Source organism: Protopterus annectens, chromosome 1.part1, assembly GCF_019279795.1.
Source record: "Protopterus annectens isolate FY-2018-M chromosome 1.part1, PAN1.0, whole genome shotgun sequence".
Classification (NCBI taxonomy): domain Eukaryota; kingdom Metazoa; phylum Chordata; order Ceratodontiformes; family Protopteridae; genus Protopterus; species Protopterus annectens.
The window spans coordinates 331530066-331550395 of record NC_056726.1 but is presented as its reverse complement, the minus strand read 5'-3'; the positions used below and the strand labels follow the sequence as shown (position 1 = coordinate 331550395).

Genomic DNA, 20330 nt, shown 5'->3' with positions numbered 1-20330 from the left:
CCTCCAGTTTGACTAGATAAGTGCATCTCTCACAGGTTGTAGTGTTGGGTGATAGGAGGAGAGGATTGTCTGTGTATATGAGGCAATTTCTACATTGCCCCAAGATGCCCAGATTCATCAAATAGACAGGAGAGAACACTGGGAGCTGACCCTTGGACATGCCTGAATACAAAAAATATTTTCCTCTGGATAAGTGAGGAAAGTGAGTACAAGAGCTGTTTTTCTTTAAGCAAGTGAGGAAAGTAAGTACCTAAACTGTTTTCCTCTAGGTAATGAGGAAGGTTGAGTGCTATAGTAATTAGTAGGTTATTTAGTGCTTACAACAAGTTCGGAACAAGTGCTGATCACGAATAAGGAAATTCAAGTGCTAAAACTAAGAATCTGTATCTGGACTAAACTAGTTACAGGAAAGGGGGGAAACAAGTGCAAATATGGGCTTTTAAATCAGAAAGTTGAGAGAGATGGAAAAACTGCCCAAATTTTCTGTTTTTAAGTGTAGTGCAAATATTCTAATATTATATCTCCTTTCTCCATTTTCAAGGTCTTAAATTTTGATTAATAACCAAATATTCTGACTTAGAGGGAATTCTTGTAATCTTACACTGATGTCTGACAGTGCAGTTTTTAAGCCTTGCATTTGAGATTTATGGTTCTGAATCATAAATTTGAGCAGTTCTATTAGTTTATAGCTGCTGTCTTAAAGATTGCCTACTATGGCATGAAAATTGTCTATTTCCAATATAAGTTCTGAGATTGATGTTAACACTTGCATGAAATCCTTCTTCAGTAATGTTTCAGTGTGAGAAGTTTTTGAGGAACTCATTTCACATAGGTAGCAGTTTTCAGCATATATCCTTGGATTGCCAGTAACTCACCTGGGTGTCTCGCCTGTGTTTTCCATAATATTTCTGCAGAAGGATGCTGTAGCATATCCTTATGTTTACCTGCCAAAATTTATTGTATTTCATTTGATGTCTAAATTTCTCTCCTCTCCTTTAGCTGATAACAGTTTTCTGACAGGAAAATGTCTGATCTTTCTTAAAATGTACTTCCTAGTTTTTAGAAGTTATGCATTAAAAATAATAAAGCTGATATTTTGTTTCCCTTTAATCTATCCTAAGTTTTACTAGTTCTTGCTACAAAAGTTTTCACATAAGTTGCTATGCATCATCCATCTTCGATCCAGAATCTTTACCATGATTCTTGCTAGCATTTTACTGTGATGTGCTCAGTCCTGAGCAAGATAGCAACACATTCTGATGTTTTATTCACTTTTAACCAGATAACCTAAATAACCATAAGTATCTCTTCCAAGGGTAATATAGGAACATTGTCTGATCAACTTAGTTGCTCAAAGCCTCATAGTGGGCAAAGGGACTGAGATAATCAAATATAGGATTACAGGATGAAGCCAAATAGTGCCTCAAAACCTTAATCCTCTGTACTAAAACTGATTAACTGTTGAAACTTAATGCAAGTGTTCTATGAAATAAAATGTTATTTTTATTTTGCTCTTTTTCTATGTCTTCATTGTCATTCCCCTCCTACTGCAAAGTCCTTCCAAGTGACAGTCTCTCTCATTCGCTTTACACCATTATAGACCCTATCAGGAAGGGAAAGAGTCTGTTATTCTCCATGGTTGATCTTTGAGTTTTTTCCCCCTGCACTGGTCATGTGAAGGTCAGGAGCATGCAATGATATCAGTAGACTAGTGCATATTTCTGAATAGCAGCAAAAATGCCGGCTTTGTATTAGTATATTAGCTCACAAGATGCGCAGTAGCCAGTCCTGTCTAAACTCCGTCCACTGTCCATGAATTGGTGACATCTTAGTAAACTTAAGTAATATTCATACCGATGGTGGCATCAATATTTGCTGTCTATTTGTAGTTTACCCTTTTCATCAATATAGTGCGATCTCGGAGCCGGTATATTTAATTTGTGGGGGATGTGGGAGGCGTAGCCCCCCACATGGGGGATGCAGTGGGGCTTGCCCTCCTGCATAAAGGAAGGAAAAAACTGCAGTTATAGAGCTGTTTCTTTAGCATTCCTTACTCGAACACGTCATTGTTTATTCATATCTGAGTCTCCAGTGGCAACAATCAAGTTTCACTGCAAAGAATTAATAAATTTAAAAAGGATACATTGATTCCATTTACTGTATGCATGATCAGCAGTCAAAGTATTCATGATGTCACACTTAAATCTGCATGTCTGTCACTCATGCATGTTTTCCATACGATGGCATGCCTCTGTGCATGTCAATCACTAAGACCACACCCAGTTTTTCCATCTCTTTCAACTTTCTGGTTTAAAAGTCCGTGTTTGAACTTGTTTCCCACTTTTCCTGTAACTAGTCCAGATACAGACTTGGTGTATCCAGGACTGTTTGTAAGCTTCTGAGCCCCCCAAACCTTTCTGTGTTGGAGGAAAACCTTCTAACTTGTCAGTGGGATTGGTAAGCACTAGGTAGCCTATCTACCACAATAGGAGTCGTTTCTGGCCCAGAAATTGTAGTTTATTGGCCGTTTGGGCAGTTTTTTCCATATCTTTCAAATTTCTGGTTTAAAAGCCCGTGTTTGCGCTTCTCCCGCCTTTCCTGTAACTAGTCTAGTCCAGATACAGATTTGCTGTATCCAGGACTGTATGTAAGCTTCTGAGCCCCCCAAGCCTTTCTGTGTTGGAGGGAAGCCTTCTAGCTTATTAGTGCACACAAATAGTCCGGAAAGTAAATGAAGGCTCGACTCCCAAATCAACCTGAACGCTCTGTTTAATTCAAATGCACAAATAAAATCAGCGTTTTCGCCACACTAGAAAGGTAGCTTCATCAGAGGTACAAAATAACGCGGGAACTGCAGTTTAAATAACAGCTGTTTAACAAAAATGAGGCTAAGTCTCTTTTTGACCAATGTGAATGCAGTTTGTAAAAACACACGTCACCCACTAAGTTGTTTGTCTAACTGAAATCCATCTAGATTTATAAATCTAAAAGAAAACAAGTTGCCTAAAAAACTACATAGTAGTTTACACTTTTATAAAAAAAAAAATCCTAACAACAAAGGCAAAACATTCCCTAAAAGGTGTGCATGGTAGCTTACGCTTTTATAAAAAATATATAAAATAACCCATTGACCATAGATGTAGTAGATCTATATACATCTATACCACATCTTGAGGCCTTAGAGTGGATAGAGTTACTCTTGATTGAATTAGGAGCGCCGCCAAGTGAGATCAATAACATCACGGAATTGCTCGATATTATTTTGACTTCCAACTTTTTTCTTTTTGAGAGTGATGTTTACATACAGAAACAAGGGGTGGCTATGGGCTCCCCTTGTGGTGCAGCCGTAGCCAACCTATTTATGGCATACTGGGAAAGGAGGTTTGTGTTTGCGAACCCAGTATGGAGAGATAAAATATCATTTTACACCCGCTTTCTGGATGACATTTTTATCCTATTTAAAGGGGATTCCAGTATAGCGGATCAATTTGTTAACTATTTGAACAGCACTACTTCCTTCTTGAAGTTCACACATAGCTTTGGCACAGAAGTAATGAATTACTTGGATGTCAGGTTATCTAGGGGCAGTACTCCATGCTCATTTAGATCAAGAATTTTCAGGAAAGACACTTATGTGAACTCTTTCCTTCATTACTCTAGTTCACATCCCCCTAAACAAAAAAGAGCTATAGTAAAGGGGCAGCTCGTGAGGGCTGCCCGTATGTGCAGTGAGCTTGAGGATTTCTTATCTGAATGTGATAATTTGAAGAGCTTGTTCAAAAATCGGGGGTACCCACAGCCTCTGATAGATGATTTGACCACAGAAGTCAGGCATAAAAGGAATAGTGGTTTTTATAAACCACTTCTTGGTATGGCTTCATCGGAGGCTGTTATTGTTGAATCATCTGGGACTGTTAACGTGAACCCAAGTCCCTTTGCTGTGAGTATGGAAAATACTTTAAATAAGGAGTTTCCATGTAGTTTTATAACCACACACAATTTGAACTCCTTTGAGATCCAAGACATTTTGTTCAAGAATTGGACCTTCATTTCTAGTAACAGTTTGTTACTTAACAAACTGGGTGACAAACCTATGATGGTTTTTAGGAGGGGTAGTAATATAAAGGACCTCCTCCAAACTAGTACCGTTGGAGTTAATTCTTCTAGAACTAAGGGGTCTTTTACTTGTGGTTCTTGTAACTACTGTAATTACATCAAAACAGGTAGTGTTTTTTCTGTAAAGGGTCAAAATAAATTTACCATCGGGCATAGAATAAATTGCAACACAAAGTCAATCATATATATTGCTTGTTGCACTTGTTGTCCAGCCTTCTATGTCGGGAAGACCGACAGGAGGTTTAGGGACAGGATTTACCAACATGTTTACGCTATCAGAAATAAGAAGAATGAGAACGCTTTAGCTAAACATATTGACGCATACCCTGAACACGCTTTTTTGTTTACGGGTATTGACCATTTACCAACTCCTAACAGGGGGGGCCCTACACCCCTGCTGCTGGAAACTAAAGAGCTTCTTTGGCAGCTGAAGCTGGACGCTTTTTACCCGCCTGGCTTGAACGAAAGCTGCAGCATAGCACCTTACTTGAAGCTTAAGTCATACTTGAGGTAAAATGATAGTGGTACCCCTAGGTATTTTCCTAGGGGACACCTATAAGTGAACTTCAAGTTATCACGTTTAATACAATTTGAGGTTTCACTTAGGTTTTCATTGTTTTAATGTATTTACCATTTAGTTTCTTGTGGGCTTACTTAGTCACTACTAGCTGTGTTTAAAACAAAACTAAATAACATGATGGTTATTCTTAGTCGTTTTATAGACACAACAGTTTACACAAGGTAGTGCAAGTATTTAAGTGAAATATATTGTTTGTGTTTTAATGGGTTATTTTATATATTTTTTATAAAAGCGTAAGCTACTATGCACACCTTTTAGGGAATGTTTTGCCTTTGTTGTTAGGATCTTTTTATAAAAGTGTAAACTACTATGTAGTTTTTTAGGCAACTTGTTTTCTTTTAGATTTATAAATCTAGATGGATTTCAGTTAGACAAACAACTTAGTGGGTGACGTGTGTTTTTACAAACTGCATTCACATTGGTCAAAAAGAGACTTAGCCTCATTTCTGTTAAACAGCTGTTATTTAAACTGCAGTTTCCGCGTTATTTTGTACCTCTGATGAAGCTACCTTTCTAGTGTGGCGAAAACACTGATTGTATTTGTGCATTTGAATTAAACAGAGCGTTCAGGTTGATTTGGGAGTCGAGCCTTCATTTACTTTCCGGACTATTTGTGTGCGCTGGTTTGTTACTGTTTGACACTTACTATTTGTGGTCTTTTTTGGTCCTTACGTATATGGAGAGCCCTGCTACCCCGGAGATTTTCGGGCATTCTAACTCTGATGCCGTGGACGTACCCAACTTGCTTGTGCAACTATCGCAGAAGCTTGAGTCCCTTAATAACCGCTTTTCAGCTTTTGAAGACTCTTTTGGACTGCATTCTCGTTTGAACACAGAAGGCTGTTTGAATCGTGTTTTTACTAATAGAGCAGTGACTGAGTCACAAAGATCTATACCGGCAGGGCAGCCGGTGCGGTCATCAGCTTCCGGGTCCTGTTTGGAGCCGAACGGCGCTTTGAACACACAGTCTAAAGCTGCTACAGGAGATACTGGTGCTACTAACGCACTTATTGGCGAAGGGACAATATCCGAATGGATATCTAATACAGGTGACTTTTTCACTTTTAACAACATTACTAGTGACTCTTCGTCGGTGCAGAATTTAGCACCGGTTCCTATTTCAGTTACTTCCTTATCGGACAAATTGAAGCTGCTTGACTCTAAGACACTTAAATTACGTAAACTTCAATTGGAAGTGGCGTATTTTAAACAATGTTTAACTGAGGGGATTATACCCAAAGGGCTGAGATCAAGTTTCACACCCTCTAATTTAATTAACAGTACTGTTTTTTTAACAGATTTAAAGACATTGTTTCAAACGCAGGGTATCCAATTATTGGAACTGTTAGTTAAACATTATTCTGCAGTGATAGAATCTATAACTGAGGAACTGTGTTTGTTGGATAATGAGATTAAAATTGACAGAGTGTTTGCACAATTTAGATTTGACCACTCACGCATCTTTTCCAGTATAGACACGTATATGGTTAAGCTTAAAGTCAATAAATCAAAGAAGCTTTATAGGGACAGACTTGCCTATTCTAATGACAGGGCTTTCCCTAATTTGCACTACCAAGTTAACCATGGAAGTGATAATTCATCTGAACCAGTTGTAGTTGAAAACACTGACGACTTGGATAATATTCATAGTGATTCCACCAATACGAGAGGGGAGCAACCGCTCCGTAGAAGTAATAGAAACCAAAACAGGGGTCAGAAGACTAGTGGTCAAAGAGACACACCAGCTACGTCTTCCGTCAATGAAACTTCTGTTAACCAAAACAAAGAGAATGCTAATAGTTTTTTAGGGAACAGGACCAACCAAAAACAACGCAGGGGGAACAGAAATTGGAATTAATCCATGATGTTCACCTTGAGGCTGTGGATGTTACACCAAAAATCATTTTGAATAAGAAGGGCGATTTTACAATCTATAACTTTTCATCATTGTTATTAGAGCCCGAATTGGTTGAGTTGCTAGCTTTGGGCAATACATTTGTTCCGTCTAAAAAATGTGATGTAGCTAGGGTGTTGTTGGACTTAAAATGTTACGTAAGGAAATTGAACCTGAAATTACTATTTAGTGACACAGAAAATTCTTCTGCTCCCAAGTTAAAACTGTCGAGTGTCTTCAATCCACCCCTTCATGTCACATTAAAAATGTTTGAACATGTATGTGAATTGGATATTAGACATATGGCTAATACACGTAAGATGTGCCCTAGCCGGTTTAATATTTCAAAGGAACAACTTTCAGCTCTTAACGCTTTGCGGTTTACAGGTGTTAGAATCATCAAACCTGACAAGGGGGGAGGGTTAGTGATTTTTGAACACACTGACTATGTTGAGCGTATGACTAAGGTATTAGGCTCTGATTCTTATCATAAGGCTTCCATTACTGAAATGAATACTTGTACAAAAAGAACAAGAGGATACTTTAGGGATTTATTTATTAGTGGAAGAATCGATGAGGACACCTTTAAATACATCGACATTATGTATGCTAGAACCCCATCGATGTTTGGGATACCCAAGGTTCACAAAAACCTTGGGGACCCACCCATGAGAGCTCTCATCGATGGTAGGGCTTCTATCACTTACCCCTGTTCTAAATATGTTGATTCCTTGCTTAGGAAATATGTGGAATCATTACCTAGTATATGCAAGGACTCTTGGTCCTTTCTATCCGAAGTCAACAACATATCTGAGGTAGAAGGAATTAACTTCTTGACCATAGATGTAGTAGATCTATATACATCTATACCACATCTTGAGGCCTTAGAGTGGATAGAGTTACTCTTGATTGAATTAGGAGTGCCGCCAAGTGAGATCAATAACATCACGGAATTGCTCGATATTATTTTGATTTCCAACTTTTTTCTTTTTGAGAGTGATGTTTACATACAGAAACAAGGGGTGGCTATGGGCTCCCCTTGTGGTGCAGCCGTAGCCAACCTATTTATGGCATACTGGGAAAGGAGGTTTGTGTTTGCGAACCCAGTATGGAGAGATAAAATATCATTTTACACCCGCTTTCTGGATGACATTTTTATCCTATTTAAAGGGGATTCCAGTATAGCGGATCAATTTGTTAACTATTTGAACAGCACTACTTCCTTCTTGAAGTTCACACATAGCTTTGGCACTGAAGTAATGAATTACTTGGATGTCAGGTTATCTAGGGGCAGTACTCCATGCTCATTTAGATCAAGAATTTTCAGGAAAGACACTTATGTGAACTCTTTCCTTCATTACTCTAGTTCACATCCCCCTAAACAAAAAAGAGCTATAGTAAAGGGGCAGCTCGTGAGGGCTGCCCGTATGTGCAGTGAGCTTGAGGATTTCTTATCTGAATGTGATAATTTGAAGAGCTTGTTCAAAAATCGGGGGTACCCACAGCCTCTGATAGATGATTTGACCACAGAAGTCAGGCATAAAAGGAATAGTGGTTTTTATAAACCACTTCTTGGTATGGCTTCATCGGAGGCTGTTATTGTTGAATCATCTGGGACTGTTAACGTGAACCCAAGTCCCTTTGCTGTGAGTATGGAAAATACTTTAAATAAGGAGTTTCCATGTAGTTTTATAACCACACACAATTTGAACTCCTTTGAGATCCAAGACATTTTGTTCAAGAATTGGACCTTCATTTCTAGTAACAGTTTGTTACTTAACAAACTGGGTGACAAACCTATGATGGTTTTTAGGAGGGGTAGTAATATAAAGGACCTCCTCCAAACTAGTACCGTTGGAGTTAATTCTTCTAGAACTAAGGGGTCTTTTACTTGTGGTTCTTGTAACTACTGTAATTACATCAAAACAGGTAGTGTTTTTTCTGTAAAGGGTCAAAATAAATTTACCATCGGGCATAGAATAAATTGCAACACAAAGTCAATCATATATATTGCTTGTTGCACTTGTTGTCCAGCCTTCTATGTCGGAAGACCGACAGGAGGTTTAGGGACAGGATTTACCAACATGTTTACGCTATCAGAAATAAGAAGAATGAGAACGCTTTAGCTAAACATATTGACGCATACCCTGAACACGCTTTTTTGTTTACGGGTATTGACCATTTACCAACTCCTAACAGGGGGGGCCCTACACCCCTGCTGCTGGAAACTAAAGAGCTTCTTTGGCAGCTGAAGCTGGACGCTTTTTACCCGCCTGGCTTGAACGAAAGCTGCAGCATAGCACCTTACTTGAAGCTTAAGTCATACTTGAGGTAAAATGATAGTGGTACCCCTAGGTATTTTCCTAGGGGACACCTATAAGTGAACTTCAAGTTATCACATTTAATACAATTTGAGGTTTCACTTGGGTTTTCATTGTTTTAATGTATTTACCATTTAGTTTCTTGTGGACTTACTTAGTCACTACTAGCTGTGTTTAAAACAAAACTAAATAACATGATGGTTATTCTTAGTCGTTTTATAGACACAACAGTTTACACAAGGTAGTGCAAGTATTTAAGTGAAATATATTGTTTGTGTTTTAATGGGTTATTTTATATATTTTTTATAAAAGCGTAAGCTACTATGCACACCTTTTAGGGAATGTTTTGCCTTTGTTGTTAGGATTTTTTTTTTATAAAAGTGTAAACTACTATGTAGTTTTTTAGGCAACTTGTTTTCTTTTAGATTTATAAATCTAGATGGATTTCAGTTAGACAAACAACTTAGTGGGTGACGTGTGTTTTTACAAACTGCATTCACATTGGTCAAAAAGAGACTTAGCCTCATTTTTGTTAAACAGCTGTTATTTAAACTGCAGTTCCCGCGTTATTTTGTACCTCTGATGAAGCTACCTTTCTAGTGTGGCGAAAACGCTGATTGTATTTGTGCATTTGAATTAAACAGAGCGTTCAGGTTGATTTGGGAGTCGAGCCTTCATTTACTTTCCGGACTATTTGTGTGCGCTGGTTTGTTACTGTTTGACACTTACTATTTCTAGCTTATTAGTGGGAGTGGTAAGCACTAGGTAGCCTATCTACCACAAGAGGAGTGGTTTCTGGCCCAGAAATTGTAGTTTTTTGGCCGTTTGGGCAGTCTTTCCATCTCTTTCAACTTTCTGGTTTAAAAGCTCACATTTGCGCTTTTTTCCCGCCTTTCCTGTAACTAGTCTAGTCCAGATACAGATTTGCTGTATCCAGGACTGTTTGTAAGCTTCTGAGTGGTGCCAAAGTCTGCGCTTCAATTTCTCCCTCAGATCTGCTAGTTCTCTCCTCTCCTGCACTTTTACTAGCTTATTAGTTCAGCACTTTACTAGACTTCTTGTAGCAATTATTGTAGCACACAAAATTGCTACCAGCACTAAACGTTCTACAAGGAAACAGCTCCAATACTTATTATTAATGCCCACCCCTCCAGGCATTCTAAATGTCAGTTCCCTGTGCTTTCTCCTATTAACCTGGTGAACTTGGGCATCCTGAGGCAATGTAGCAACTGCCTCATGTACACCGACAACCCTCTCTTCTTACCTCCCAACACTCAGACTTGTGAAAGATGCACTTATATAACCAAACTGGAAGCCACGCACTCTCCAGCCAAGACCGGAATAGCTGGTCAAGAGGAGAAGGTCAACACTTGCACCACACCACATGGAACACACAGCATTCCAGAACACACACCAGCACTGCCTTCACATAAAAACACAAACCACATACCCACCTAAGTGGAGGCTCTAAATAAAAATCTACCCAAACAGCAGAGAACTCCAAGGCAGAAACGCACTTGACCATCACAACACAACACTAATCACGAGACACATAACCCTCCTAAACAGTGTGCCACTCAACCAAAGCCTCTAAGGCAAAACAGCATGCCCAACACACTAGTCATAGGTGACTCGAAAGTGTGGCACACTGATGTCCCACTCACTTGGTTAAATAAGGAGAAAGTTACAGTCAGTTGCCTGTCAAGTGCCAGGATCCACCACATAATGCTCGCACTCAGGTCTCTCAACAACAGCTGCAAATATGACTCTGTCATTGTACATGTGGCTGTGAATGACTTTAGATGTACCTCCCTGGACTGCGTGAAAAGAGACATGGAGGAGCTCTCGGATTATGTAGCCCAGGTGGGTATGATCCTAGCCCTGAATAGCATCCTACCATCACCCAGAATGATACCACAGTACAAGCAAAAAATGATTGATTTCAACAACTGGCTAAGTTTCTGGTGTCATTCTAAGGGGATCCAATATCTGTCTGCCTGGGATGACATGACTGACAGACCTCGATGCTTTGCCAGAGATGGCCTGCATCTGTCACCCCTGGGTTTCTGGATACTGGCCAAGGCTCTTGTCACCCCTATAGTGCCTTTTTTTAGGTGGTATTCCAAAGATCACATTACCACCATAACAGCTACAAACAAATACAATCTGGGGGTCATGCTGCTCAACGCTAGAAGTCTAAATCTCAAAATGCACTCGTCTGAAGCACTCCTTAAAATGGGGAATATCGATATTTGTGCTGTAACAGAGACCTGGTTCAAGGCAGCAGAAATCACCCCTGCACTACCAGGCTATAACTCATTCCACACCTTTCAGCCCCAGAACTTGGACCGAAGCTCCAAAGGTGGTGGTGTTTCCATATTCATAAACGATGCACACACCTCCAGACTGGCAACCCAATATAAAGCATCAGAGATACTTCAGGAGCAGCTAACATTGGGTAAGACAGCGATTCAGGTCATAGCCTGCTATAGGTCACCAACCATGTCCCATGACTCACACTCCATGTTCCTAAGCATCCTGGAGAATATTAGGGTCCAACCTAACACTCTCATGCTGGGCGACTTCAACTACCCCTCCATTAACTGGGAAAACTACTCATGTACCAATACACTTGCCCAACATTTCTTGGAATTCATTAATTCCAATGCCCTGGACCAGCTCGTTCTTACCCCCACTAGAAATAGCAACATCCTTGACCTGGTCATTACAAACATGGGCAACCATTGTTCTACAGCAATAGTTAACTCCTCCCTGGTTAGATCCAACCACAAATTAATCACCTTGGAAATCCACATCCCTCCCATCACCTCACCCCCCTGCAAAGGTAACCACCATGAAAAACTTCTCCAAAGCTAACTTTGGGCTCCTAAAAACAGAGGTGGCTAACTTCACAGAACCCATGCAAATGGAGAATAGCTGGATGACCGCAGAATCATAAAGCAATGCACTGTACGAACACGTGCACAAATGCATGGATCTCACCATACCCAATAGAATCAAAACACTCTCCTCCAAAAAAGGAAGCCAATGAGGTGGTCCCTGCCATAAACAAACAACAGAAGGAGGAAACTGATGCGGAATAAGGTGAAGTTCCAAGACTGGAAAAACTCCCTTATCAGCCTCAGCAAAAAGTTGAGATCCCTCATGAAATTCTCTAAAGCTAGCTATGAAAACAGAATTGCAGCAGATAGTAAAGACAATCCCAAGGCCTTCTATAGTTATATAAAGAATCTCCACAGCAATATTCAGATTTGCTCTGAGCTACTGCACAATGGTACCTCCTATACCCAGCGAACAAATATTGCCAATATACTGACCGACAGATTCAGTGCCAACTTTACCCCCCCAAAGGATCAATCAGAATACCAATAGATTTCCATGCACCCAGTATTACTGCTGCACAGGTTAAAACAGCACTGTCCAAGGCCAAGAGTACAGCTTCTATGGGACCTGACAATATCCCTAGCTGTGTTCTACAAGAACTGCAGAGTGAACTGGCACCTCACCTGTGTGCCCTGTTCAATCACATCCTCACCTCAGGCTATGTCCCTACCGAATGGCACACTGCTACAGGCATCCCTCTCCACAAAGGAGGAGTGACTACAGACCCTGGGAAATATCGCCCTATTAGCCTTATGAGTCTGATATGCAAAGCTATGGAACGCATCATCATGGACCTAATAAACAAGGATATAGGGAATCTCCAAACTCTGGATCCCACACAGTTCAGTTTTGTGAAGGGTAGATCATGCCTACTCAACTTGATCAACTTCTTTGAGTCAGTTACCAGAGCTGTGGATGATGGCAAGGTGGTTCATACAGTCTACCTTGATCTGGGCAAGGCCTTTGAGACCATCCCCCACTCAGTAATCATAGAAAAACTCACTAAGCTAGGCATCAACCCCTATATCATTAGGTGGATTGCAAACTGGCTCACAGATAGAACCCACAGTGTGAAAGTAGCAGACTCCAAGTCAGACTGCCAACCAGTCACGAGTGGAGTCCCACAGGGATTGGTCCTGGGTCCTCTCCTGTTTGATATCTACTTCTCTGAAGTCCAGGCCAGCACGAAGGGACTCTGTATGACAAAGTTCGCAGACGATTGCAAGTTGGGAACTATTATTAACTTCCCAAGTGATGCTGACATCCTAAAGAAAGACCTCACTGAGACCAACGACTGGTGTCAGAACCATGGCCTCAAGCTCAATTCCAAAAAATGTGTTGTCATCCCCTTTGGGAAATACCCGGTCCCATGAATTACCACATCAATCGTAGTCCACTGAACACAGAAGGCGTTATAAGAGATCTGTGAACACAGGTTGATAGCAACCTCTCTTTTGACCACCACATTGCCACTGTGGTCAGAAAGTCCTTCTATGTGGCACATCTCAGTACTAAGGGTTTTGCATCCAGGAAGAAAGAGGTCATTGTCTCCCTCTACTCTTCCCTCATTAGGCCAGTCATAGAGTACAAAGCTCCAGTTGGCATGCACCTCAACAGACACCTACAACTGGAGAGGCCGCAAAATTACCTAACAAAGAGGATCCTAGGCCTTAAACACTTGTCCTGTATGGACAGACTAAAAAAACTCCAACTATTCTCTGTCTCATATCGCCTACTTAAGAGGCGATCTCTGCTTGACTTACAAAGCCATGTCTGACCCAGCTCTGTTAGAAATGCTACATCTAAAGAAATCCTAATCACTGCACAACACACGCTCCAGAGACCTCAACCTCATTACCACAATCAAAAGAACTTGCTGGAGGGACAGGTTGATAACCCAGAGACTGCCCATGCTCTGGAACAGACTTCCCATACATGTCAAACAGAGCACCTCACTGGCCCTCTTCAAGAGAAATCTTGACGAGTGGATGGGAAATAGAAAATTCACCCCGGGGATCACTCTAGTGGCTCTACTCGAGAGAGGCACTAGGAACTAATATCGGGTGGCACTATGCCAGGGTAATCCTATGGGTTAGGCTTGTAAAGGCTCCAGGGCCTTTAGCCTCGTACACACCAATGAACATCTGTGCAGAACGGCCTGTGAGGTACTACACTAATACAAAGCCAAAATGCCTTCTATGTCCCAGCCACTAGCTCCCCCATCTCCCTAGCCACAGTCTTCCAGATATAAGGTACATTGCCTCTGCAATATTGCAGAAGCATGCTGTCCATTTAAAACAAATATGACCTAAATTTATGACCAGGTACACGCATCAGAAAAATAAAATGGATTAGGAAGAAATGAGCAGCCTAAGACTTGCTTTCCTTCTGGAAAGAAGGGCAGGATTCTGCAGCTGTGGTACTCCTGCCATCACTCAGGAAATTTAGTGATAATATTGAAGGGTGCATGTTATCTTCTGCTTTGGTCTTGTGACAAAGACCCACATGCACCACCCCAGTGGATTCATGTCTGGGACAACAACGTACTTCAAATGACTATTAGTTTGGTTGCATAAAGCACCTGTCTGAAAGCATTTTGTATGCATACTATTTCATTGGCTGCTACAAGATCCCTGATATGGCAGAATGGAGGTGCATCCCTAGCTAGGAATATCACCATACTTCTCAGCCTCTAAACATTAATAATCATAGCATTCGCTTTCAAAAACCATAGTAGAGGGTCAGAAAGAGGAGCACTTTCTTGCTTTTTAGAACAGATTATCTTCAGTCATTACACTCCACATAATTAGTGATGAGACATGTTTCAAGAGGCTCAATTTAGTTATTCAGTAAAGTAATTATCCTTAAACTCATCAATTTATCAAGAAAATCTGTAAACAGTTAAATGTTGCAAGGGCAAGATGAAATCTTTGGGTGAAATTCATAGCAATATAGCTAGTTGAGAAGTATGACGTCGATCCTCCGTACAAACCCTCTATAATCATAAATAGACAGGTCACCCCTCTACTGCAAACATAAGACTAAGTTCTGGAAGTCAGGATACTTACGTATCACATCATCAAAGCACACACTTGTACTAGAACAATTTATCATGATGCACCTTCCTGTGCTGATGTGCAGACGTTCTATATAATTCTGGTCAGAAAAAGACTGCATTTCAGTTGTGAGAGAACACACTAATACACAGACCTTGGCTTAATTCTTTCAGGAAAAAAATAAGCACTGTAGTTTAAAAAAGAAAGAAAGAAAATTAACACGAGGTTTTCCAGACTTCGGAAGAATGCTGTTAAATGTACTCACCAATAGAGTTACTGTGCAGTGTTCTTCGTCGGGAGTTATTGCTGGAATACTGGTAGTACTGTGAACCGGACTTCGTTGGTGAAAGTGCACTCGGGCTACTGCCCATATCCATGTCACTCCCAAGGAGACTCTGCTATAAGAAAAAGAGAAAGAAAATACTTTTAACAGGCTTATTACTTTTAAGACAAACCCATTTCCTTTACTGAATCGTAGATAGGTATTTAGATTTGCAGCCTGTACCAGATGTGACACGTCAAATGAATCTGTATGAAACAAGAAACAAGAGCTCTACTTGCATTATATTATTACGGGGCTATGATTCCCTGAAGGCACCACAAAGGAAATAAATGGGGAAAAAAGTCTCCCTCCCTGCTCAGTGAAGCACTTTAAATATACCAAGATGAAAACAGTAGAAAATAAGTAAACAAATAAACAAAAAGGCATCCTCCTATTTCTGAGAAAACAATGATTTACTTTACAAGACAATGCAGAATTCTATGATGGACTACTGTTTGACTCTTCTTTGAATTTCAGGAAACAAAACGGGCAAAACAAAGCAGGGACTGTACTAAAGGCCATAAAACAAAGTGAGCTACAATGTCAATTTCTCTCAGTAATTATTATTATTAGTTTGCTTTCTCTCTCAGCTGTTTTTGCACTCTTAAATGTACCTTACCCAACTGTGATCAAAGTATTCTGTTTCCTAAAACTCCCAAAAGTAGTGCAGTACCTAACTAGTAAAAGCAGCAGTTGTTTGGTAAGTAAGGGCTCTGTCCTGCAACACAGCAAAGGATACCAAAACCACTGATTATTTTTTCACGAGGGATCCATTTGGATCATTAAATGTGACTCTGCTTCAGCGTTACAGCTCAAAACAGCATTCATGGTGCCATAATGCTGATTTACTGAACCCCTCCTGATGTTTTTCATGAATAGACTGATGGGAGATATGAGACTCTGCCTGAACAAACTAGCAAGAGTGCAAATAATCCATGCACAAAACAATTCTAATTAGGGGCTGGAAGGTGTAAGAAGGTAGTCAACTTGCATCACCAGACTGTTTGGAAAGCAGAAGCAAAATCTGGCAAGCTTAGGTTAAACCATTAAAAAAAAAAGTTTGGTGCTCCTCAAAATGTCCCCATTGGACTGGTGGCAACAGCCTTCATAAGCTCATCCCAATTTTCACCTCTCACTTTTACACTAATGTTGCCTCTAATGAGTATGGATCTATAAAACGTCTGAGACAAAACAATGGACATACTATACTAAGAGTAAAAAACAGATACCACTCACTCATAGATCCCCAGCACAGATGGACAATTCAGTAACTCTCCCACATAGCTTGCAGCTTCACCAGCTTCAAGCACAACAGGGTCACAGCTGACCTGTAAGAAAGTAACACTTTACAGGGTCTAGGGTTAATGTCTAGTTTGTGACACTTTACAGGGTCTAAGGTTAATGTCCAGTTTAAAACAGGATGAAAAATGAGTTCTGTGAAGCTACACATCTAGCTTGGTTCCACATATTATAATATTGTAGAATAGATGGAATGCTAAGCAGAAAGCCAGAAAATCCCAGAAATCAAAAGGCTTTTATTACAAAAGCAATTATTCTCAAACCAGTCATGCACAGGGCACCAGACACAAATTATGCTTTTTATTGCATACAGAAAACTATTGTCTCTGTTGAAAAAGCAGCAATCTCTTCCTAACACTTCTGTTTGTACATACATCTGGCAATTAGGAAAAACTGAGTAAAAGAGCTTAACATAAGAGGCAAAGCTCAATGATGGAAGGACATGAGACAACTCCGTGATGCACAGGGATAATGCATTTACTTCGCTGCAGAGGACGGAGGTGAGCAGCCATTGCTGGCTCACCCATTGGTGGGGGGTGAGGTAGCCGTAGTTCGCCACATGGGTGACACCTAGCTGGAGCATTAGGTGTTCCACCCAATGAAGTTCAAGCAGAATTACCCTGTCCTGTCATGTGCAGTTACACATTAAGCTATGGGGGATTTACTATGTGGAGGAATGTGGGGGATTTACTATGTGGAGGAATGTGGGGGATTTACTATAATGAGGAATGTCTTTCATCACAGGACAACACATATCTGACCTTTGAAGAACTGCTGCTGCAGTGGGGGTGGGGGCTATTCTGCAGGGCTAGAAAACTGTCCCATTCACTACCATCTGTTTCTTACCATGGACAGGGAGAGCCAAACAGAATTTCCAGGAAGGAATGGGCAATAGGGCTCTTGCCAAGCTCAGGGACACCTAACTCCCCTTACCTTGGAACTATTGAGCCAGCTGGGCACAGGTAGAAGAGCCATTAGGTTTGGTTGTGCAGGGGGATTAAAAATATATCAGGACATTTCCAGTTCCTTTCCTAGTCATGGCTGAAAGTGGTCCTTTGATCAACCTAGTACCCTGACTAACACATGTTAAAAAATAAATCTGCAAGCTCATCTATTCATCCATCTATCCCTTCATTTTTCAGGGTGTATGCCTTGGTAAGAGTCACAGTAGTAGCAAGATAATAAAAATAGACCAGATTTTCCATTCTTCAACAACAGTCCCCAGCTCATCCATTGAGACCTTCAAGTGTTGCCTCTTAAGCTAAGTAATATAATCTGTCCAACTAGTCATGGGTCTACTTTAGGACCTCCTTCCAGTGGGCCATGTATGCTATACCTCTCCTGGAAGTGCTCACTATAAATCCTCACAAGGTGTCAGAACAACCTGACTGATTCAGTTCTACAAGAAGAAGGAGAAGCAGTATTATTCTGAGACACCCCAGTATTATTCTGAGAGCCCCCCCCCATAATGCAAGTTGTATAATTTGTCTGTCTTATCCCAAACTAACAGGCATTCAGTTTTTGGCCCGTTTTCCAAAGTCGGCTTCATGCTGGCTCTTCTATTATCAAATCAGTCACACCCAGTTGTTTCGGTGTCCCTGACTATGGTACAGAATCACTACCAGCTTTGAATTCTCTAAAATAAGCAAAATAATACAATTCTCAAAGATCTTTACTTACAGATTATTTGAGTCGTAGTAACTTAAATTTAAATTGGTATTGCAGGGCACGCATTATTTATGCATTCGCAAGATACATTATGAAGAATGAATTCACAATGTTCATCCTAATTATGCAACACTGAAGAATGCATACAGTAAATGTTTTATAAATCAGTACAGTCCCCAACAGGTAAAAATGTGTAAATGTTGTAGTAGGGGTAGTTTGAGTTTCCTTTTGTGCAGGCAGCACATTTTTTTTTCTGCAGGCACAGTACAACATTGTTTTTTTTTTGGGGGGGGGGAGGTCCCCTCAGACCTCATTGTTACTGGCCTGGCCCTCAGTATCCAATGGCTCTGCTGAGTGTACCAGCTATTCTCCAACCCTCCCCCGACTTGCTTCCTTTTTGCTGGGCTTATCATAGATCCTGAGGGTGTCCTGGGGGGGCTTATTTCATCTGTGCTTCTTTCCTGGGGGGATTATTTTATAACCTACTCACTTCCCTTTCCCCACTCACCACCTTTGTTGTTTACATCCAAGGGTAACTCCCGTCTTTGGACCACACCACCATAGGGAGCATATCAATGAGTGTTATCCCACCTGAAATGGGCATGCCTTACCTGCCGCTCTGTCAGTCATCCAAGCTGCTAATCAAACATGGGTTGGCTGGGCCATACTCAGGGCTTTATCCCTGTATGCTACCAGATCAGCTTCAACTTCAATATTGCTAATCTGAAAATTCATCACCTTCTCTTCTAACCCAGCAAGACATTTACAAACTTTCACCGCAAAACTACTCAAAGTGATGTTAAAAATACATATCTCACAAGTGGTACAAGTTCCTTGAAGGTCAAGTCAAAGTCTATGTGCCAAACCAATTATGAACTACAAAGCTTAAAGCAGAAATTGGACAAAGAATATGTAAAATTTCAGAAACAGAAAGATAAACGAACAAAACACAACAAAGGAAGGTCTCAGGAAAACAGACATCACTGAGGCTACTGACTGAGAGTAGAAAGTAAAAGTCCAAACTACATACTGACTGGAAAGTTGAGATACCCAGGGTAACACTGCTTCTGAGTACTATTAAGTAACTACCCAGACCCTATAGTTACCATTCAGATACCAAATACTATTGAAATGTATGTTAAACCCACTGTGGAGCTTTTCTCCCCGGGCCTCCGCTGAAAAAGGATCTGTGTCCAGTCAGACTTTCTCGGTAAACAAATGTAAATAAATAAATAAATACATACATGCATAAAATAATTAAGTAATTACTCAGACCCTACAATTACCATTCAGATACCAAATATCATTAAGCAACTACTCAGACCCTATATTTACCCTTCAGATACCGAATACAATTAAGTAATTACTCAGACCCTACAGTTACCATTCACATACCAAATACTATGAAGTAACTACCCTGACACTACAGGTTACTTTCAGACAAGTGACTAAGCAAACAACAGAATTTCCAAAGCAGCAAAAAATAAATCAATCTAAAATGGACAACTGTGACTCACTGAGTAACCTAATGTCATAACACCAAAGCTGAAAATGCAGAAGTCAAACTACATAAGAGTAAAATATAACTGAAAGGGAAAGCACACCTAACCAAGAACAGTCTATAGCACTAAGGTAAACCATGCTCTCCAAAGGCACAATAACATAATCCCCTAGTACTAAAAAACAAAAGGATAAGCCAAGACAGGAAATGCCACATTAATAAGCCCACAATGACAAAACTGAAAGTGTCTTCCACTGAATAACATTATACATCTTGTTTGCAAATAATGCATTTATAGGTGCTCTATCAGTAATCTGATTTATCTGGGTACCATTGGTCTTACTACTGAAAATAATGTGTGCTTCTACAGCTCATTGCTATTAGAAACACCGGGGTTGCTGCCTTGTGTAAAGTTGTTCTTACAAGTTACAATGTTTCTTTTATGCCCTTCTGCCCTCAGCTGTGATTGGAAAAAGCCGTGTGGCCAGCTCATGTACTCCACTATCAAATAAAGGCACTGGTAGCACACATACACACACAACATCTGCAGAAACCATTATGAAAGAAGTGGTCCAACGTATATAAGAAATGTGAGAACTGCAACTGACACAGCTGCACCAGGACAACTGTCCAATAGTGCTATACATCTAAACAATAATATGGTTGCCA

At 40.4% G+C, this 20330-nt stretch overlaps 1 protein-coding gene across 10 annotated transcripts in view; it reads right to left on the bottom strand.

Moving 5' to 3' along the window:
- The window catches only part of TCF4 (transcription factor 4), a 2211973-nt gene that overhangs the window by 915140 nt on the left and 1276503 nt on the right, over positions 1-20330 (bottom strand). For all 10 annotated transcript variants that reach the window (XM_044074967.1, XM_044074939.1, XM_044074975.1 and 7 more), the window contains one exon: positions 15137-15269. In XM_044074967.1, coding sequence (XP_043930902.1) covers positions 15137-15269 — 133 coding nt within the window. The remainder of the gene's footprint in view (positions 1-15136; positions 15270-20330) is intronic.